This window comes from Cryptotermes secundus, unplaced genomic scaffold (genome assembly GCF_002891405.2).
Source record: "Cryptotermes secundus unplaced genomic scaffold, Csec_1.0 scaffold610, whole genome shotgun sequence".
Taxonomy (NCBI): domain Eukaryota; kingdom Metazoa; phylum Arthropoda; class Insecta; order Blattodea; family Kalotermitidae; genus Cryptotermes; species Cryptotermes secundus.
In genome coordinates, this window is record NW_019734319.1 from 155,376 (window position 1) to 174,244 (window position 18,869).

At 46.2% G+C, this 18,869-nt stretch overlaps 1 protein-coding gene across 5 annotated transcripts in view; it reads left to right on the forward strand.

The window, feature by feature from the left end:
• The window catches only part of LOC111868595 (protein kinase C, brain isozyme), a 150,134-nt gene that overhangs the window by 69,453 nt on the left and 61,812 nt on the right, over positions 1–18,869 (forward strand). For 2 of the 5 annotated variants that reach the window (XM_023859379.2, XM_023859381.2), the window contains exons 3-5: positions 2,204–2,286; positions 7,845–7,956; positions 18,213–18,341. In XM_023859379.2, coding sequence (XP_023715147.1) covers positions 2,204–2,286; positions 7,845–7,956; positions 18,213–18,341 — 324 coding nt within the window. Of the gene's footprint in view, positions 1–2,203; positions 2,287–7,844; positions 7,957–11,378; positions 11,491–18,212; positions 18,342–18,869 lie in introns of all 5 variants that reach the window. The other 3 variants (XM_023859380.2, XM_023859382.2, XM_033753107.1) reach the window with 2 other exon arrangements.

Genomic DNA, 18,869 nt, shown 5'->3' on the forward strand with positions numbered 1-18,869 from the left:
CGACCTTCTGGCTTCCAGCGTGGTGCCTCAATGAATACTGATAATAAATATGGCTACAAATTTTGTGTTAAATATTACGTTAACATTTAAAACTAGGCAACGGCGCGAATTATTATTTACCACAAATGTAAACTTCCTCCCTTCCTCCCTCCCGATTGCCTGAGCTGGTCACAGGTGGCCAGGAGCATTCAGAGTGCAAAGATCGTACGTGGAAACTGTATATTTTGGTACGGGTTGTAGCTTTCAAATCTTATATGTGTAAGAATAGTAACCAAACAGGGGTGGACATGCGTCTTCTTGCAGTGCAGAAGGTGGTTCCAGTTCGTGGTAGACTCATGCGCAGAGAGCGCAACTGGCCCGTTGAGCAATCTACCGCGTATCCGTAGAATTTCCAGAGTATGCAGCACGCACGGATTGTTGCCGTCCGCGTACAGAACAAATTCCACTGTTGTGCTCTGATAGGGGGCACGGACTGTACTCACCCCCTATCGGACGTCCGTGGATATCTCTTAACCTACGTTGTGGAAAGCATGCTTCACTGGGAGGGTCACAAAAACTCGAGTTGTCCAAACAATACAAAAAATGAAATATATATAATAAAATGAAAACACTTATACACCTCTACCGTCTAAAAACACCTTAAACCACCAAAATAATGTAACCCAAAAGTTCTACTAAGCCATCAGTGACCCGACCACAGACAAGTACTCACCCGCGCTAAACACGAAGCACAGGAAGAACAATGGCGCCATCCCAAGGTCTTCCGCAGGCACACTTTGCTCTACTCGTTCGTTTCTGGCAACTGCTAGAAACAGAGTGCCTGAAACGGCCTCTTTTCTCAATTCAAAGATTCAGCTTTTTTTCAATTGCGAAAGCTGCGCGTGCGAAATCCCTGAGGTCGGCATCTTGCCGGACATGCCTTGTCGCGCTAAGCGAAACCTGACCGGGTCTTTCCGCTGATGCTTAACAGTCTTTTCTAAAAACAATTCGATGGACTGCCAAGGAATGCGAAGAGTCAGCCGCGGTTCTGTCTCCTTGCCTTCCGGCCAGCCGTCTAACATTTCAACCTAAACACACAATCTTACAAAAATTATCCCTAATAACTAATGAAATGGGCTCAACACCACCTAATGGCCTCGGATGCCCCCGCGTAGCACCTCTGCTTCCTGTTCTGAGATCCCGGCCCGCGGACCAATGGCCTGGATGAGGCTTCTCATGGTTTTCTTCGTTCTCTCCAGCCACATGCAGAAATAGTAATCACGCCCACTTCAAGTCGATGAAGTTACTGCTCTTAACCAAAATACGCACAACTATCGTAAAGCCCCTTGAAAATTCAGAGGAAAATCTGTTACAGACTTCGGTACCTCTTCTTACCCCCCGATAATAATAGCCCCGTTTTATTTGTCCGTCCAATAGTCATTACTCTCCCCCTTCCTTCCTCCCCCTTCTTTACGCTAAAACGTTTTCAGCAAATAAGCATGTAAGTATGGGTAGATGGATGGATTTACGATGTTTAGTGGCAGGTTCCGGTGTTGGCAGTGTTGGATCCTATTGATTGTTGTGTTATTTAACGACGACTTTTAACTATTCGGATACTGGGGGTATCGAACTGTAGGATGAAAAGTAGAAATAATGTGGAAGATAGAGGTCGTGGCCAACCTTAAGGTGCTCTCGTATCATCTGCCTTGACAGTGGAGAAACCTCGGCCATGATACCCTGTCTACAGGTTGAAATGACGTGTCTGTAATCCAGCCTTGTGGATTTTTTTTTCAAATCCTTCATCTAATATGCGTGTACATATATACGAGTATATGTGTGTGTGTTAAAATGATCATGAAACTGAGAAATCAGGCCGATGCTCCAAAGTGGGAGCAAGAGTAAAGAAGAAAATATATGTGTGTGTTTTAATGAGATGAAAGTTATGAAAACCCCCAGTTTCGGGTTACCATAACAGCGATTTTTCGAGGATAACACGTTTCATGAACGTAAATTATGTCACGAACAAGCGTTCGGTCTACTGTTTCAGTGTGTCATATCTGTTGCATGAGTGTTGATCATATTTTGAAGTGTACATGTAAAATGTAGGGTAAATAAAATGAAATTAATCATTATGTCATTACCTTCTGGACTTGGTCAGTTGACTGAGCTGGTTTCTCTGCAGTTGCTCCTGCACTTACAGTGGCTTTCTGTTTCCTTTTTCCAGTATGCAGTTTCGTGGTCCACAAGCGATGCCACGAGTACGTCTCCTTCACATGCCCCGGCGCGGACAAAGGGGCCGATTCTGACGTGAGTACATCTTGAAGCCTGTCCGGCTAGAGAGAACGACGACGCTTCGGCCTGTCGTCTTTTTCTGTATCTCAGAGGAACAACGAGTTCACGTCTGTCTGGTCACAGAATTGACTTCTGCAGATGTCGCTGGGTCCTGTTTCCTGTAACCGTCCGCGTGCTGAGATACGGGGTTTTATTCAAAGAAATAGAACGAAATGCACTTGTTACTGCGAGACAGAGCGCCGCTGTGCCTGCGCAACCGCCGGTCGCTCGGTCTCGTGATAATGCAAATCAAAACACCCGGTATATTACTAATTTTAGTAATATTATTGTCTATTGTTTTATGTGGATTAAACTCTTTACTTTTCCGCGTTCATGGGTTTGAAACCGGTATAGCGACTAGCCAGGGGCCGAACGGTCGAGGTGTCGGAGTTCAAGTCCCTGTAGGGGCAAGAATTTTGTTCTGTCGACGTCGTCTAGACCGGTTCTGGGGCTCACCCAGCATCCTACCCAGTGCGTACCGGGGGCTCTTTCCCCGGGAACAAAGTGGCCGGGGCGTGAAACTGACCACCCACCTCCAACTAGTGTTGAGGTAAAAAATAAATGGATCTTTACGTCCACTCCTTCATATGTCTTTATGGCACGGTGCTTAATTGGATAAGCACAGCGACAGCTTTACCTCTCCTTTACGTATTCATGCGTTAGAGCCCCGGGAATCCCCAAATCCTGGCTCTCGTTTTCAAGAGACCGAAGGATCTTGGGACAGTGCTGCAGCTGCATGGAGGGCCTCGAACCGGCAACGGTCCGGGTGAGCGAATCACTGATTGAGATTAACTGTTTCTAAGGTGCCCAACTGAGTAGGCGTCTTCCTTTCTCACCTGAAGACGGAAACAGATCCAGTTTCCGAAACGTCGTGTCCCCTGATACCTAGAATTCCAGACGCTGGAAAAAGTCCAAACACCAAATAACAATTAAGTCGTGAGACAAGATTGTCCTTCTGAGCGAAATATCTTCTCTGTATTGCGGGCGGATGTACCCAGCCTCTGAAGTTACTTCTGTGGCCACTGCTTGTGGTTATGGGCCTCATAACGTGATTATTAATGATTCTTCTTCTTTCCAGGACTTGAAGTCAATGTATTTACCTGTGACTGCTGTCTCTTTGCAGGAAAATTTTGCTTGTTTTGTGTGTGTGCGTGTGCGTGCGTGCCTGAGCCGTCATACAGGTCTGATTGCATATATAAGTATGAAATGGCAAGCAAGGGAACCGTTGCGCATGAAGTTATCGCCGTCAGTTATAATATACATGAAAATGTAACTGTTCTGCTTCCTACCGCGGACCTGATAGAGAACACCCCGAACTCTTGCCACTGCTTTCAGAGCAATGTACAAGTATTGCAGTAGAAGTTTTTTATTTTGTCTCGAAACCTGAAAGTAACACAATCACGCGTCTTGAACACAACACGGGATGCAACAAGAACATCACACGGAAAAGTGAACAGAAGGAAGGCGCAGAACTCAGTATACGGCGAGAGAATGGGCCACACGGTAGCGTAGTATGTTGAGACACAATGCTACAAGCTGAATGGTCGCGGGTTCGGAATCCCGAAGTCGTTGGATATTTCAATTGACCTAAACTTTCGAGCCGCACTGTGGCCCTGTGGTCGACTCAGCCTCTAACAAAAATGAGTACCAGGAATCTTCCTGGAGGTAAAGGGCGGCATGGAGCAGACAGCAGGCAGAACAAGTGGCGTACGGAAACGCCATGTTCTACAGAAACGAAACGGATATTGTGATCCAACCTCTCAGTTCTCTGTTGCCATTGGCTCCGTAAGAGAACCAGGGCGAAGAGTAGAGAGACTTGCTGTGCTTGCAACCTATTTCATGTTGGTTTCTTGCATGGCGTCCACCCCAATCCTGAAGATGGAGGCGACTTGTTCTTCTGAAACGTCGGTTAACTTTCAGCGGACTACACGGCGTTGTATCCCAAAAGATAGGACTCTTCGTTATCACGGCTGTAAGAACCTGAAATCCTACATAAATTGAAATAAATGCATTTTATGCCGAGTTCCATGGACGTTTGAGGACACCGCGCATGAACGCAAGAAGTTGCGTGAGGTGTACGCAGTTTACCTTCGCGTTTGTGTTATTTCCGGAATACCTCCGAGTAGACGTTACCAAAACTGTCTTCGTTTGACTGGTATTGTTTTTTCCATCTTTTGTTTTCTGACCTTTATTTGTCAGCAATGTTGCCGCTTTCCTTTCGCCTGTCAACCAGTCTTCCTTTCTGCTTTCTGTGTTCATTTGTTAGTTCACTTTGCTATTCTGCGTTTCTTTTCGCATCTGAATGCCTCTCGCCCTTCTTGTGTTCTTATAGTATGAACAGAAAGATTTTTTTTTTCGTTCCGTTGCTGTGTTGCTGAAGATGACGTTTCCCGGAAAGAGTGAAGAGGTTCCGACAAGAAAGTTGCGTCTCCGCTCTGGAGCCAGAAGGGGCGGCACCTGCTTCCGTCTGTTGGCAGTTCACGCTCTCCAGAAACGTTTCCCCGCCGACCTTCACCTGGCCTCAGTGAATTGCTTGGAGTCTGAATGAAGGTCGTCTTTTTTTACGTTTGGAAAGTCGAGTCTACCTTACAGAGAACATACTCCATTTCTATTATGAACACCAGTCATTTATTGTTCCGTACGGAGATTATCGCTGTTTATTCTGAGAATTGTACGAAATACAGTATATACCTGCAATACACACCAACCAACACTTTAAAAACCCCCCTTTACTAATTCTTGTCAGAATTTTACCTAAATTACTGAAGATTCTTGATTTCGACCTTCCAAATTACCATTATCTCGTTGATGAATAGTATTGCTGATAGCGGTGAAAATTAAACGTAAGAAAAGAAGGATCCATTTTAACTAGCAATTCAGTGACGACGGACATGAATCCAGAGACCACCTGATGATGATCTTTCTAGACCGAAACCTGCAGTGGGATACAGAAAATAAATTGAGTATTAACGTTTCAGTATCGGTTTTATAATCATTCAGTTGTGCTAACGACTCTTAAATGTACCTATAATACAAGGTACACAAGAGAATACCATAAAATGACTAACGGTCTTATGGGACGTTGCAAAGCACAGCTCGGGGTGGCCTCAAGCGGACAGGGCAGGAACTGGAAGAAACTTTAAATGGGAGAAGCACAGACAGCACGGCCACCTCATAAGACGCACAGACAGCATGGCCATATAATAAGGGAGACGCACAGACACATCTCTTGTCGACTAAACTCCTACCCAGAGCAGCTCTGGATGGAATGCTGAAAATTGAATCACTGCCACCATACTAACTTGCCCACACAGAGCATCAGGTGTTATTTACCATGGACCTTGCAACCCCGACTCTCGTCTGAATATTGTTTCAAATTCAGCCTCTGCCTCATAGACATGAAATTGTGTTCCAGAGATCACTGTCTCCTGCGATATGGCGCCCTGTTTTCTATTTAACTCATAGTGATGGGATGGTAGTGATTCATGAATGGGAGGCACGGAGCAAAAGTAAGAAAACCTCTGGATAATGTGTTTCCCGGCCGAGATACGAACCAAGCTAGTCCCCAGTGAGCGCTCAGAGAACTTAAGTGACTGTGCAGCTCTTGTCTCGTAGATCTCTAGCCTAAATATACGTATCAGCACTACATAGCTCCGAACAGTTTGTATCCACATACCCAACTGCACGGCGTGACGTCCCAGAAGAGAGTAGGCTTCATGCTGACCGTCCTGGAAACCCTGAAACCCCACACTGCCCACTCACCCGTTACAACGTCCAGAGAAACAGTAACTGTTGGTTGTAGGAACCATACGCGAACGCTCAGGTACATACATTCTGTGGTCACAGTAGAATAGACAAAACTATCCAAGCCATGGGGGCCGCGCCATAGCCCAAGCGGTTAGTCGCTGGCTTCTCACTGTGGCGGCCAGGGTTCGATCCCGGGTCTGGTCAAGTGGGATTTGTGGTGGACAAGGTGGCCTGGTACAATAGGCCAGAAGTGGCCGCAGTACAAGGGACTCAGTCCCACCCCACTAGCAATAAAAAAACATCCAAGCCATAGAGACCCATAGGGTTGTGAGACGTCCAAGGTCCCACATTTTCTAGACAATCGGCTCATAGATGGCGGTGAGGTGATCAGCCTTACACGCCGGCCGCCTTATACCACCAGGAACATTTCTAGTACTCATTTCTCTTAGAGGCTCAGTCGGCCCCAGGGCCATAGTGCGGCTAGAAGGATTAGGGCAATTGAAAAATCCATTGACTCCAACAGAAATGGAACCCTCTACGTACCGGCTTGTAGCATAGTGCATCAACTAACAACACTAAACGAAATTTTAGTATGTTAAAGAAGCAAGTGGTACGCATAGTTACCAGAATACTTTGAAGAGTTGAATATTTGGAATTTTTCGCGATTGCTGCCATGTTGTACTTGTTCCACAGCGTGTTTTTCTGTGTGTGTATGATTGTGCGTGTGTTTTACAGGAAGTGTCGCAGCTCCGTGAGGGTGTCGGGGACAGAATTTTAGAAGGGTTAACTGCACCGCACCTGTCTACAACGGAAACTCTCATTATCTCTGGCCTGTAAAGTGAAAATCTTGATGTACTTGCAGTAAACGCAAACTGTTTAAAGTGCTTAGAAACAATTCAAAAAATGCTTAGAAAAATTAAGTTCGGTAGAAAAAATACTCCGCGTATTGTTTCGTGTCCGGACATGTCTGAAGAAGAACAAGATACATGTGCAGAATTCTGCAGTGCGTTGCGGACACAAGAATAGAAACAGGAAAGGAACGACGAATGTTGCGTCTTCAATATGAAGAGCACTGTGTTCTGAGATGTGCTGCCGTGTATCGCGGCTTATATTTACCGATGTTTCAGAGCAATGTGAAATAAAGATAGGGCTGTGCCTATAACAGGCCTTGAAGGCCTATAGGGTTGTGAGACGTCGAGGCTCCTACATTTTCTAGACAGTTGACTCACAGATGGCAGTGAGGTTGTCAGCCTTACGCGCGGGCCGCCCTTTACCCCCAGGAATATTCCTGGTACTCATTTCTGTTAGAGACTGAGTCGACCTCAGGGTCATAGCGCTGATGGAAGGATTTGGTCAATTGATATATCCAATGACCTCATCGGGAATCGAATCCTGGACCTTCCGGCTTGTAGCATAGTGCCTCAACCAACTACGCTACGGCGTGTCCCTTCGGAGGAAGTTACTGCCTCCATATTGGGAGTCGAGAAGTCGTCCTTGCAAGCAGAACCGACTCCCTTCTTGGTGCTTACATGACGTTATCTTTGGCTCTTTTAAGGTGGAGGTGTTATATTCCTCCGTAACGTCGGCAGAAGTCTACCCGACTACACGGCGTAACATCCCAGAAGTTACTTTTAACGTGAGTTTTAAGTAAATAGGCTCCCGTGTTCAGGTCCATATGGGGGTTTTCCTTGTGAACAGGTGCTACTGTGTGTTGTGACTAGGCTCTGCGTATCAGCCAGTGCCCCCCGACTAACATGTGTATGAGTGGGGTGTGGTGTGTCCCACAGGACTCGCGGACCAAACACCGGTTCAAGGTCCATACATACAGCAGTCCAACGTTTTGCGACCACTGTGGGTCCCTGCTGTACGGTGTCATCCATCAGGGCATGCAGTGTGAAGGTAACCCAGCCCTCAAACCAAGCCGCTTGTTGCCAGCCTTAATAACAGAACTAAACTATACGATAACTTGCGTTGCTCGCAGTTCTATACCTTGCCGGTCTCATCCCCGATCCCTTCCTCTTGGGCTCGCAAAATTTCTCCTATTAGCTTCGTCATGTTTGTCTGTCCCATCTCCATGTGACAATTCAGGATTGGCTGAGCGAATTTTCGTGAAATTTCATGTTGTCGCGTTTTACTGAAGCATGTCTGCGTATTCCAGGTTTTGTTAAAATCGGTCACAACTAACGAAAGCTTGACACGAAGACCAGAATGCGTCTATGCTTGCATCTCGAGCTCAACTCACCTGCGCCTCTATTTAACCTCTGCATTAGATGCAGCTTAACGCCGCGGCTGTTTTATCCCCCGTGAAACTAACCCAGTACCGATTTGATAGGAGATTAGTTAAGGCCCGGAGACGATCTGGGCGCCGTGCCGACCGGCCAATAGCCCCCAGCCTCTTTATCGGAACGAGAAATGTTTCGAACGAAAGTTGTGGAGGAAGCACAGATTTTATTTTCAATGCAGCTTTTCAGCAATTCTTAAAAGTTTGTGAGATAATTACACAAGCTCTCAAGGGCTCGAAAATTGTTACGCTATGCATATATTTCCTTACTTGTTAATATGTCTGTAAGCGATCCAGGGTAGTGTAATCAATAAAGACATTAGGTGCTTGCTGGGCGGAGGGGCTTCGATTCTTGGCAGGTGCTGTCTCTTCTCCTCTACGTCGGTACCATCAAAAGGTAACGGAGCTCTTACCAAGGATTTAAAGCGGCCGGGGCGTGAAAGTGACGTACATATCTCCGTATAATGTCGAGGTTTTTGATCTCCACGCGCTATATACGCCACTGTGGTGTCGTGTTTACGTTTCAGTGTGAAAACACGAATGTACTTGTGAATAAGAGAGGGCTCATGGGCGACGTGCATTTGGTTTGGCTGCTCGGATGTGCCTTGCTGCTAATAAATAACTCAAATGATGTAGCCTCGAGCTTACGGACCGAGGATGTGAAGATGTGCGGCCTAGTCACGCCTTGTCGCAAACCTCAGGAGCGTGGAGCGATGGCGGAGTGGTGAGAAGTACTCTGTGAATACATAAACCGGCGTGGCGCTACGCACTGAGAAGCCGGCGTCTGTGACTCTCCTCCCCCACCCCACCCCTCGCGGCTACTTGTATGGGCCACCAACTCTGGACAGACGGCCTAGGCCCTAGGACTAAAAACGAGACAGTTTATTATAGTAACTTGTTTGGTATCCGTTGCGTACTGCAGTCGAATGTGAACCCAGCAGCCGGCTGTGTTAACAGATCTTTCGCGATTAATCTCGCCCCCCCCCCCTCTCTGTGCAAATGTAAAGAGGATTTTAACGTTGCCCAACACCGTGTCCTTCCATATCCTTCCAATTCAGCCCTGTATAATTCACGAAGACTAAACAGTATCGTTAAATAACCAAAGAATTAAGAAACGCATGCGCAGTTTTCCCCTGTAGCGAGTAATGCAGGACTGTTTTATGCTGGCGGCATGTGTCTGTGCGGTTTGACCCGGCCCCTTTCCTTCCTACTTTGGCTTACTGCGAATGGAGTTTTCCTGTCTCATTTTTACTGTGTTTTTGTCTAGATCTGGTTCTCTTCTACTTGCTTTTTTTATCTTGATTCTCTGTCCACATGCCTGTGAGAGCCGCAACAATGGATGACTACTGTTGCTGCGATGACGTCATTGGCTGACCATGGCGCCGGTCACCATTTCTTCTCTCTTTCCCACTTTTTGGAATGCTGTATTGTTGCCTACTGCCACACTTATGTGAGTCTGGCGAGCGACCACGAACACACTGCAGTGCTGCCATCTGACAGTGCACAGTTAACTTCGTGTCCCTCGCTGGTTTCATTTTCCCACCAGAGGGCGTATCTCACTGGCAAATAGCGATCAGCTGGGCCTGCAGTTGCTGAACATGGCTTCACGTAGAAGTGCTGTAGCCATTAGCCGTAGAACTGTATTGCTCATGTTTAGATAACCTTAGCTAGGCGGTTGCATCAGTTAGTCCGAAGGTAATGCTTTGGTTCCTCTCACTGTCTTAGGTTCCAAAATTCTAATCGCGCACTTTGGCGTGACTTCTTCCGCATCCATTATGAGTAGTAGAGAAGACGTCGGTAGCGCTTGTTGTGAATGAAACACTGATGTTTCGGTGCCTGTATGTGTCTCCGTCATCAGGTGTATATATGACGAGTGACACGGATATGTGCGTGCGTGCAGGAGCTGCAGTACTGGAGACACCCTCGGTGCCGCCCTTGGTTAATCCTCGCAAGGCTGAAATTTGTCTGAGTACTGAGTTCTTACCTCATAATAAATACACTGCTTCTCTGTTACAGAGATCAACCGGTTTAGGGTAATGGTTGCGCTTTATTGTTGCAATCATGAGCCAAGTTGAGAGTTTTCGAATGTTGAGGTAGCCATTATGCTGTGAAGGGTTAGAGAGACACGATCTGCAGACCCGGAATGTAGACTTTGTGAGTTCTTCCGGGAACTGCTCGGTAATGCTGAGAAGAAAGTTATCCGGAGGACGATCCTGGGGACGATGTTTCGGACAATATGAACAGAGGATGTTGGTTGCCGGACGTTGCAGTTGTGTGTACCTCGGCTAGACTACGCCACTGTCGATGCATTGCCCACGTTAGGATTGGGCTACCTGCACCCTTCCCCCCATGAATATCAGGGTGTAATAGAAGCCTGTCAAGACCATTTTGTGCCACTCGTCATTGATGACGGAGACAGAAACGGTCTCCGAAACGTTGGGGTTATGTACAGCCAGGATTTCAGATATCAGGTAGAAAGCAGGAACTTTTGAATTGGGTGCAGGCGGGTGTACTGGGACTGCCCCGCCCCTGTATATAGTGAGCATGCGTTCCAGCGATGCTGGAGAGGTACTGGGCCCGAAAATAAGACCATTGTTATAATCTTTTTGAGTGTTATAGATGAGACCACTTGTTCATAGACTTTTATTTTCTTCTTTGTCAGATTGTATTTCGGCTCCTTATTTTGAAGTTGGAAACTGTCTCTGCGTTTTAAATGGCTATGAATTACTGTAGGAAACGCGAAAGTAAAGGAACGGATTTTTTAAATTGATCATGAATAGTCAGAAGTTTCGAATTAACCCTGCTGTTAACACGTATAAAGATGAAGTTGTTTTGGGTCTTAAGGGTTGTTGCTAATTGAAGGAGGAATTTTGTGTTTGGTTCGAGTTGCCAGAGTGAGGTGGGCCCCCGTTATGTCTGGTGGCCACTTTTCTTTCTCACTTTTCTGTAACTGTGTGAAGCCTTGTGATTTCCCCCCATCCCTCGCTTGCTGACGCTGTGTAAATGTTTCGGTGTTGTTTCGTGTTCTCGTCTCTACCAGGCGGCGGTCGCCAAGCACAAGTGGGAGACTTTCTCATACTTGACACCGACTTTCTGCGACCATTGCGGCTCCATGCTCCACGGCATCACACACCAGGGCCTCAAGTGCACAGGTTAGAGACTGCTGCTGCCGTTCAGTGTGTGGCAACACTTCTTTAGGCTTTCCCGTGCTACAGGGTGTTGTGATTTTTTTTTGACGAGGCCGAGTACCGTGAAGTGGACTTTATTAATGCCGCATAGCGATCGGCTATGCGTCCGCTATACGGATCTCTGTCTCGCAATAAAACAAGAGATACCCTATATTCCCTATTGTTTCTCCACTCTGCTGTGCGTCTATACATTGCCATTGTCACTCACAACACTTATAATATGCTCGGAATGTCCGCCAACGGTCCCACTGTCTGTTGTGTGTTGCCACTTAAAGTAAAGGAGTCGTTACGACCCGTGTCTCGTGCACCGCGATATACTGTCCAACTAAATCCATTTAAAGCCCTACCCAAATAGAACACGTTTTGTTCCCCATCTCACCGAGCAAAACATAAGCGAGTCTCCACAACACGTGCTAGAAGTGCCCTCCGTTGTTTTCAATATATGCAACAATCCCTTGGCCATCTTTCGGGACACGTGCGAGGAATAAACCGCATTTTCTATTTGGGTACGGTTTTATATGGACCGTCATGTTTTCTGGCTTACATTTTAACTAAGGCCGTATGCGGACAGGTCACATATCCTTGCTCAGATATATTTAAATTGTAGTTGGCATTAAATCGTGTTAGATTAATTTGTTTTACACTGACAGAGTATCCACGTGTCCTTAAGCCGACATGCCCATGTTCGCACTTCATTTCTTTACACATCGCGTTCTTTTGTTGTTTTTAACATTTTTTATTAACATTAACATTATTCGTAGTTTCCATTCGCCTTTTTAAACAATCCGTCAGAGCATTTTAATAAACGTGCATCCCCCGCAGCAAAGTAGCGACTGAATAGCCACTGAACGTTTGACTTCCCCGCAAAGAGGCAGGGGGAGGACACGGCAGAGATGCTGGACCCGAAGAAGGCAGCCTGTACAGTTATATCCTGTGTCTGATATAGAGACCGCTTTGGGAACTGCGTGTCAGGTGATTGGCTATTGGTACATTGACTCTGTGGTAAGCTAATGGTTCCTCGGCTGGTCAAGTATATAAGTCCCTGCGTTTTATGGAACCTGGCAATTAATTTCCGCGTTCACAGGACCCCACCATCGATCCTTATTCTGAATCAAATGAACCAAATGGACCAAAGTCCACAGCTTCCAGCCCTAGGCGCACACACAAAATCTGACCGGATGAAAAGATCGTTGATGAGAGAGNGGGGGGGGGGTAGAAGGAAGGAGACAATACGATGACGATAGTATTGGTTTGTGTTGCTTCCCTGTGACCAGCGACCATGTGGTTCAGTGTTCTAACGTCTAAATTCTGCGTTTCTTGAAGGATTTGAGGTTCTTACAGCGGTGGTTGTGAAGAGTGTTGTGTTTTGTGATGTAGCGCGTATATTCCGTCGAAACTCGACCGACGTTTCAGACGAACGTGTCGCCTCTATCTTTATGGTCGAAGAATAAGCAAAGCAAAAAACCAGCGTGGAAGCAGATGACACAGGGCAATCGGCTTGCAGAAATTCCGGAAGGAAACTGAAGTTCCCGTTGGCTAGCCAGTAGGACAGAATGAACTGCCAGTTCCCATTGGCTGCCCCACACAACTAAGCGAACCAATAAAGGAAAAAAACAGGATAACAAACGGTGTCCTCAATAGGGTTGTTTGTGCTGGTCTCGCGGAAGACTGGAGAGAAGAGGTAAGGGTATGGTGGGCAGGAAAGTCGGTTGGAGCCTTAGGGCTGATGAGTGACCGCAGAGGGAAGAGTTGATGCCCTGATATGGGCAATATGCACGGACCTACGTGGCGCCGCGGAGAACACAGTTATACAGTCCCGAGAGTGAGGCTTTCTACGACCATTCAGCGAGGAGATAAGAGGTTTCCATGACTTACTTGGACAGACGCCTTTCTACCTGTTCGCATCATTAGGATGGAACTCAGTGTCTATCGCCTTCCTGATGAAGAAATCCATGTTTCTCGGTTTGATGTGGAGGACGGTAGCGTTGTGTAGCGGGATGTTAATACTGTGCTCCGCCACGGCTCACATGTCCTGATGCTCCACGCGGATATATCGGTGGTGCTTCTTCCACCCGGTGTCGATCGAACGGCTCGCCTGTCCAAGGTAAACCTGACCTATCCACAGGAAATGCAGCATGCTCCGGGTTCCTTTGGCACTAGGTCGTTCTTGACCGACCGAAGGAAACTAGAGATTCCTCCTGGAGGGAGGCCAACCGTCTTAGTGTTCTGCCGGAACAGGACCCTGCTACTGCGGTTGTATATCGAACCGACATAAGGCAGGAAAGCGACCGAGTCTGGCTTGACGACGGCCTTGATCAAGCAGGAACTTGAATGCTAGCGGTGTCCACATGTACTGCGTTTGTTAATCTGGATTTCACTTCAGAAAAAGCAAAATCATTTTGACTGGGAAGGGAGGTCAGGCTGGGAGACCCCTCTCCGCTCAGAAAGTCGCATAGTTTTCGACGCGCAGTGATAGATATGAATTCCATAGACCGTTCCAGCCTGCACTAGGCATCAGAATATGCGTGATATAAAGGTAAAGCTATCCCTGTAACAGGCCGTGGATGCCCATAGGGTTGTGATATGTTGAGGTTCCCATATTTTCTAGACAATTGGCTCACAGATGGCAGTGAGGTTGTCAGCCTTACGCGTCGGTTTCCCTTTACACCCAGGAAGATTCTTGGTACTCATCTCTGTTAGAGGCTGAGTCTACCCTAGGGCCATAGTGCGGCTGGAAGGATTCAGTCATCTGAAAATTCCAGTGACCTCATCGGGAATCGAGCCTACGATCATCCGGCTTGTAGCATAGTGCCTCAACGAACTACGTGCTACCGCGTGCCCTCGCGAACATGCGCGGTTGCTGGTCACTAATTCAGTAATCAGATTAGAGGACGCCATTTATAATTAGCACCGATGTGCCATTTCTGCGTGACGTTTGCTCCTTTGAAGCCCGCTAAATAATGACATTTAGAACATCGTGGCCCTACGTCACAGAACACAGTGCGGCGGCCAGTTGATGTTCAGGCGAATTATCGCTGTTTGTTGCGAGAGCCGCACGAAGCACATGAGTGGCCTAAATGCTGAGTACTTTAGCACTGTGCTTCAAAGCGTTAGGGTTACCTTAACATAGCATTAGCCTTCTGCACCAAACTGCAGCCACTCTCCGCAGTGCACGTACCCACTGGGTCTAGTGGACCCAGTAGCTTAAATAGCGAACTAGCCTCATGATACATGATCCTTATAAAAGATGATAATTATACAACTGATGGACAAGTTCCCTGGACCCACCTGAGTTATTACTGGAATGTTGCGTGGTGCAACCCGGAAAATTTTCTTAGTGAAAAATATCTCAGTAGGAAAGCCGATCCCTTCTACCTGTAACTGTCACGTTCCACAGAATTCCAGTCATTATCGTCTTCACAAACGCCTGCCGCAATTGGCTCCTGTCCTGAGTCTTTCCAGTCCAAACCCCGCCCACACATTACTCTTACTTATATCCATTTTGCACGTATTTCTTATTATCTCCGTATGTGCTTCATGCCCAGCCCAACTCGTTCTTAATTTAATCAACCTAATTAGGGAGGGATATTACTGTTATGTACTTCATACTAAATTTTATCCAATGTGTTTCTCTCTCTCTCAATGTGAAGTCCATACATAGACAAAATTGTTGGGGATCATCAGTGTGGATTTCGACGTAATAGACCAACTATCAGTAAGATTGTTTGCATTTGTCAGATACTTGAGAAAACATTGGAGTACATCAGCTATTCATAGACTTCAAGAAAGCGTGTGATTCAGTTAGGAGGGAATTTTTGTACAGTATTCTCGTATAGTTTGGGGTACCCATGAAACTAGTTAGGCTGATTAAAATGTGTTTAAATGTAACGAATATAAAGTTCGTGTAGGTAAACATTTGTCGGATAATTTTCCTATCCAAAATATTATGAAACAAGGAGATGCTTTAGCGCCACGTTTTTCAACTTTCCTTTATAATATGTCATTAGGAAGATCCAGGAAAACCAGGTGGGACTGAAATTAAACGGGACACATCAGCTGTTGGACTATGCCGATGATGTGAATATACCGGGAGATAACATAGATATTGTAAAGAAAAAAATACAGAAACTTCAACCGACACTAGTAAGAAGGTTGGTCTAGAATTAAACACGGAGAAAATTAAGTATATGTTGTTTTCTTGTCACCAAGATGCAGGGCAGAATCATGGTATTAAGACACCTAGGAGATCCTTTGAAAATGTGGAAAAGTTCAAATATTTTAGAACGACAGTGACAAATCAGAATTTGATTCAGGAGGAAATTGAATTCCAGTAATGCTTGCTAACATTCGGTGCAGAACCTTGAGAATCTGCTATCTAAAAATGTAAACATTAGAATGTACAGAACTATAATTTTGCGTGTGGTTCTGTATGGGTGTGAAACTAGGTCTCTGACATTAGGAGATGAACATAGACTGGAGGTGTTTGAGAATAGGGTGCTGAAGGGAATGTTTGAACCGAAGAGAAATGAAATGACAGGAGGTTGGAGAAAACTGCATAATGAGGAGCATCATAACTTATACTCTTCTCCAAATATAATTAGGATGATCACGTCAAGGAAGATGAGATGGGCAAGGCATGTAGCACAAATGGGGATAAGATGAATGCACATAGGATTTTGCCGGGAAAGAGAAGGAAAGAGACCAGTAAGAAGACCAAGACGTAGGTGTGTGGTTAGTATTAAAGTGGATCTTAGACACGTAGGATGAGGGTGGTGTGGACTGGAGTGATGTGTCTGTGAATAGGGACCGGTTCAGGGCTCTTGTGAACGCGGGTTCCCTGTAGTTTCTCCACAATTGGTGGCTCCTCAAGAAAGGCTCAGCTCTATTTAGTTAGTTGAATTAGTAGTATTTAGGACAAGAACAGAGTAGAAAGACTATTTGTTCTCTTCGAATCCAGTTGCTCATGGCTTCTTTCTTCCATTTTCTCGCTTTGAAGCGGTGCTGAGAAGCTCTGGTGGAGGAGTCGCCGTTTCGAATCTCGGTCTCTCGCGCACCGACTATCTTCACTACGTTTTATGTCTTCTCAGTGCCCAGGCCAGGCTATTTCTCCAAACAGGTCACGATCTGCTCCTTACACGCCATTTCTAACCACCATTTACAATTTCCCTGTTTGCCTGATAACAGCCCTTCTCAGCATACTGGTGTCCTGCCCGACATTCGAACCCGCCCCACTGTTTTTATGAGCTTCAAAATTTATTATCCAAATTGGGGAATTGAACAGCTTTGAGCTGAAACACGCATACGAGATGTGAACACACGGACAGCCGAAAGCGCTTGGAAGTTTACAGATGAAATTCTCGATATATCAGAATGTATTGAGGGTATAATAATAGACATCATTACTGTTGTACATCCATGAAGATGGCGCTGGAAGTGCCGAAACAATCCTGATGATACCTCCTTGTGGTGTTAAGTTATCGAATTATAATGGTCTTCTGGCTGTCAGTGCGCATGTGTAGAGGCGGCAGGGCGCTGCCAGAACGGAGGAAGTAAGAGAAAGGGGTGGAACATTACACGGCGAGGAGCTTCATAAAATGTACTCCTCTCTAAATTTCATTTGGGCTGTCAAATCAAGGATGGTGAGATGGGCGAGACATGTAACACGCAACAGAATTATTTCGAATGCATCGAACATATCAACCGCAGTAGACTTTTTTTATTGCTTGTGGGGTGACACTAAGTCCCTTGTACTGCGGCCACTTCTGGCCTATTGTACCAGCCCCAGATGATAGGTGAGGGTGATATTGGAGCAATTGGTGAAATGAAGATTGGCAAGGGAAATCAAAGTACTCGGAGGAAACCTGCTCCAGCGCCACTTTGTCCACCAGAAATCCTACTTGACCAGACCCGGGATCGAACCCAGGCCGCCGCGGTGAGAAGCCAACGACTAACCGCTTGAGCTATGGCGCGGCTCTGCAATAGACGGTTACTAGACCTGACCGCAGGAAGAAGGATAATATTAAAGTTGATGTTAATTAAATGGTACGTGAGGTCTCCTGAACACGGAAATTTCGGGTTTTATAAAAGCAAGGGAGTTCTTGACCAGCTGAGCGACTGTAATCATCTCAAGACGACTTAGTACGGCATATATGCAAATCGTTGTACATAAATTCTCCAGGATCCCTGAAGTGCGTCCGTCTGTGTGAAATTAAATGCACAGTTGAACATACAGATCTGGGGGGGGGGGGGCTCCTTGCGCTGGAAGAGGGCCCGGAAACCTCGAACACTGCGTGACACAGCCGATGTTACGTTGTTCTCCTGTAAAGGAACGTTATAAGCAACAGTCGCATGGATTGCTTTTGCGCAAAGGAATGGGAACGGGCGAGGTGAGGATGTGTAGGCTATAAAGACCCCAAAGTTTCTGTACAAACGAAGAATTCCCAACTGGCACTAACCGTAAATGCCATGCTCAAGGACTTACTGTCACGGTGATGTCACTTACAGAGAGGCGTCTTAACTCGCTGTAGAATTTCGCGACATGTTGGGGTTTCCCTTGACAGAGGTCATGACGATGGGTGGGGGGGGGTGAGTTTATGACTTTGGGTGAGGCGGTGTGAGCGGGTTCAACCTAGTTGACGTAAGAATTAAGTTCGTTCAGTTGTGAGGTTATGTTTGCTGTGTTGCAGCATGTGACATGAACGTTCACAAGAGATGTGTCGAGACGGTGCCCAACCTGTGTGGCTGCGACCATACCGAACGGAGAGGCCGCATTGAGCTGAAGATCGTGTGCGCCGGCAGCAAACTCACCGTTGAAGGTAAGTGTCTTGCAGGGCGCATGACGGAAGAACTTCAAATTGTCATCGTTTGCATTTTACATCGGATATCTGCAGTTAACGTTGCTTGAGTCAGTTTCGTTTTAATTGGCATCAGTGCTATATGTTCTCTTTTTAGCCTAATTTCTCCATTTAAAAAAATAGACTAATGAGATCACCTAATTGTCTGTGTATCCCCCTATCGTTGCTAGGCAACGTCTCTATAAACACCCTTCCGCAGAAGGGAACGCAAGAACAGAAGAATTGTTGGGCTCGTTTTCTGTGTGGTCCATGTCGTATCAAAGAAACTAGGCAGTTCTTCCTATAACTTCTTGTTATGAACATGATGTCGTGACATGCATCATGTGATTAACACGGTAAGTTCTGCATTCCTTTTGCCCGCACAGTGTTTTATGTATTCTGTGTGATTTGTACGATAAACAGCGATTGTTTCCATAAACAGCATCGACTGGTTGGTCAAGAGTGTGCTATTATTTATTGTCACTTGATCTCAACATGCCCTGGGGCAGG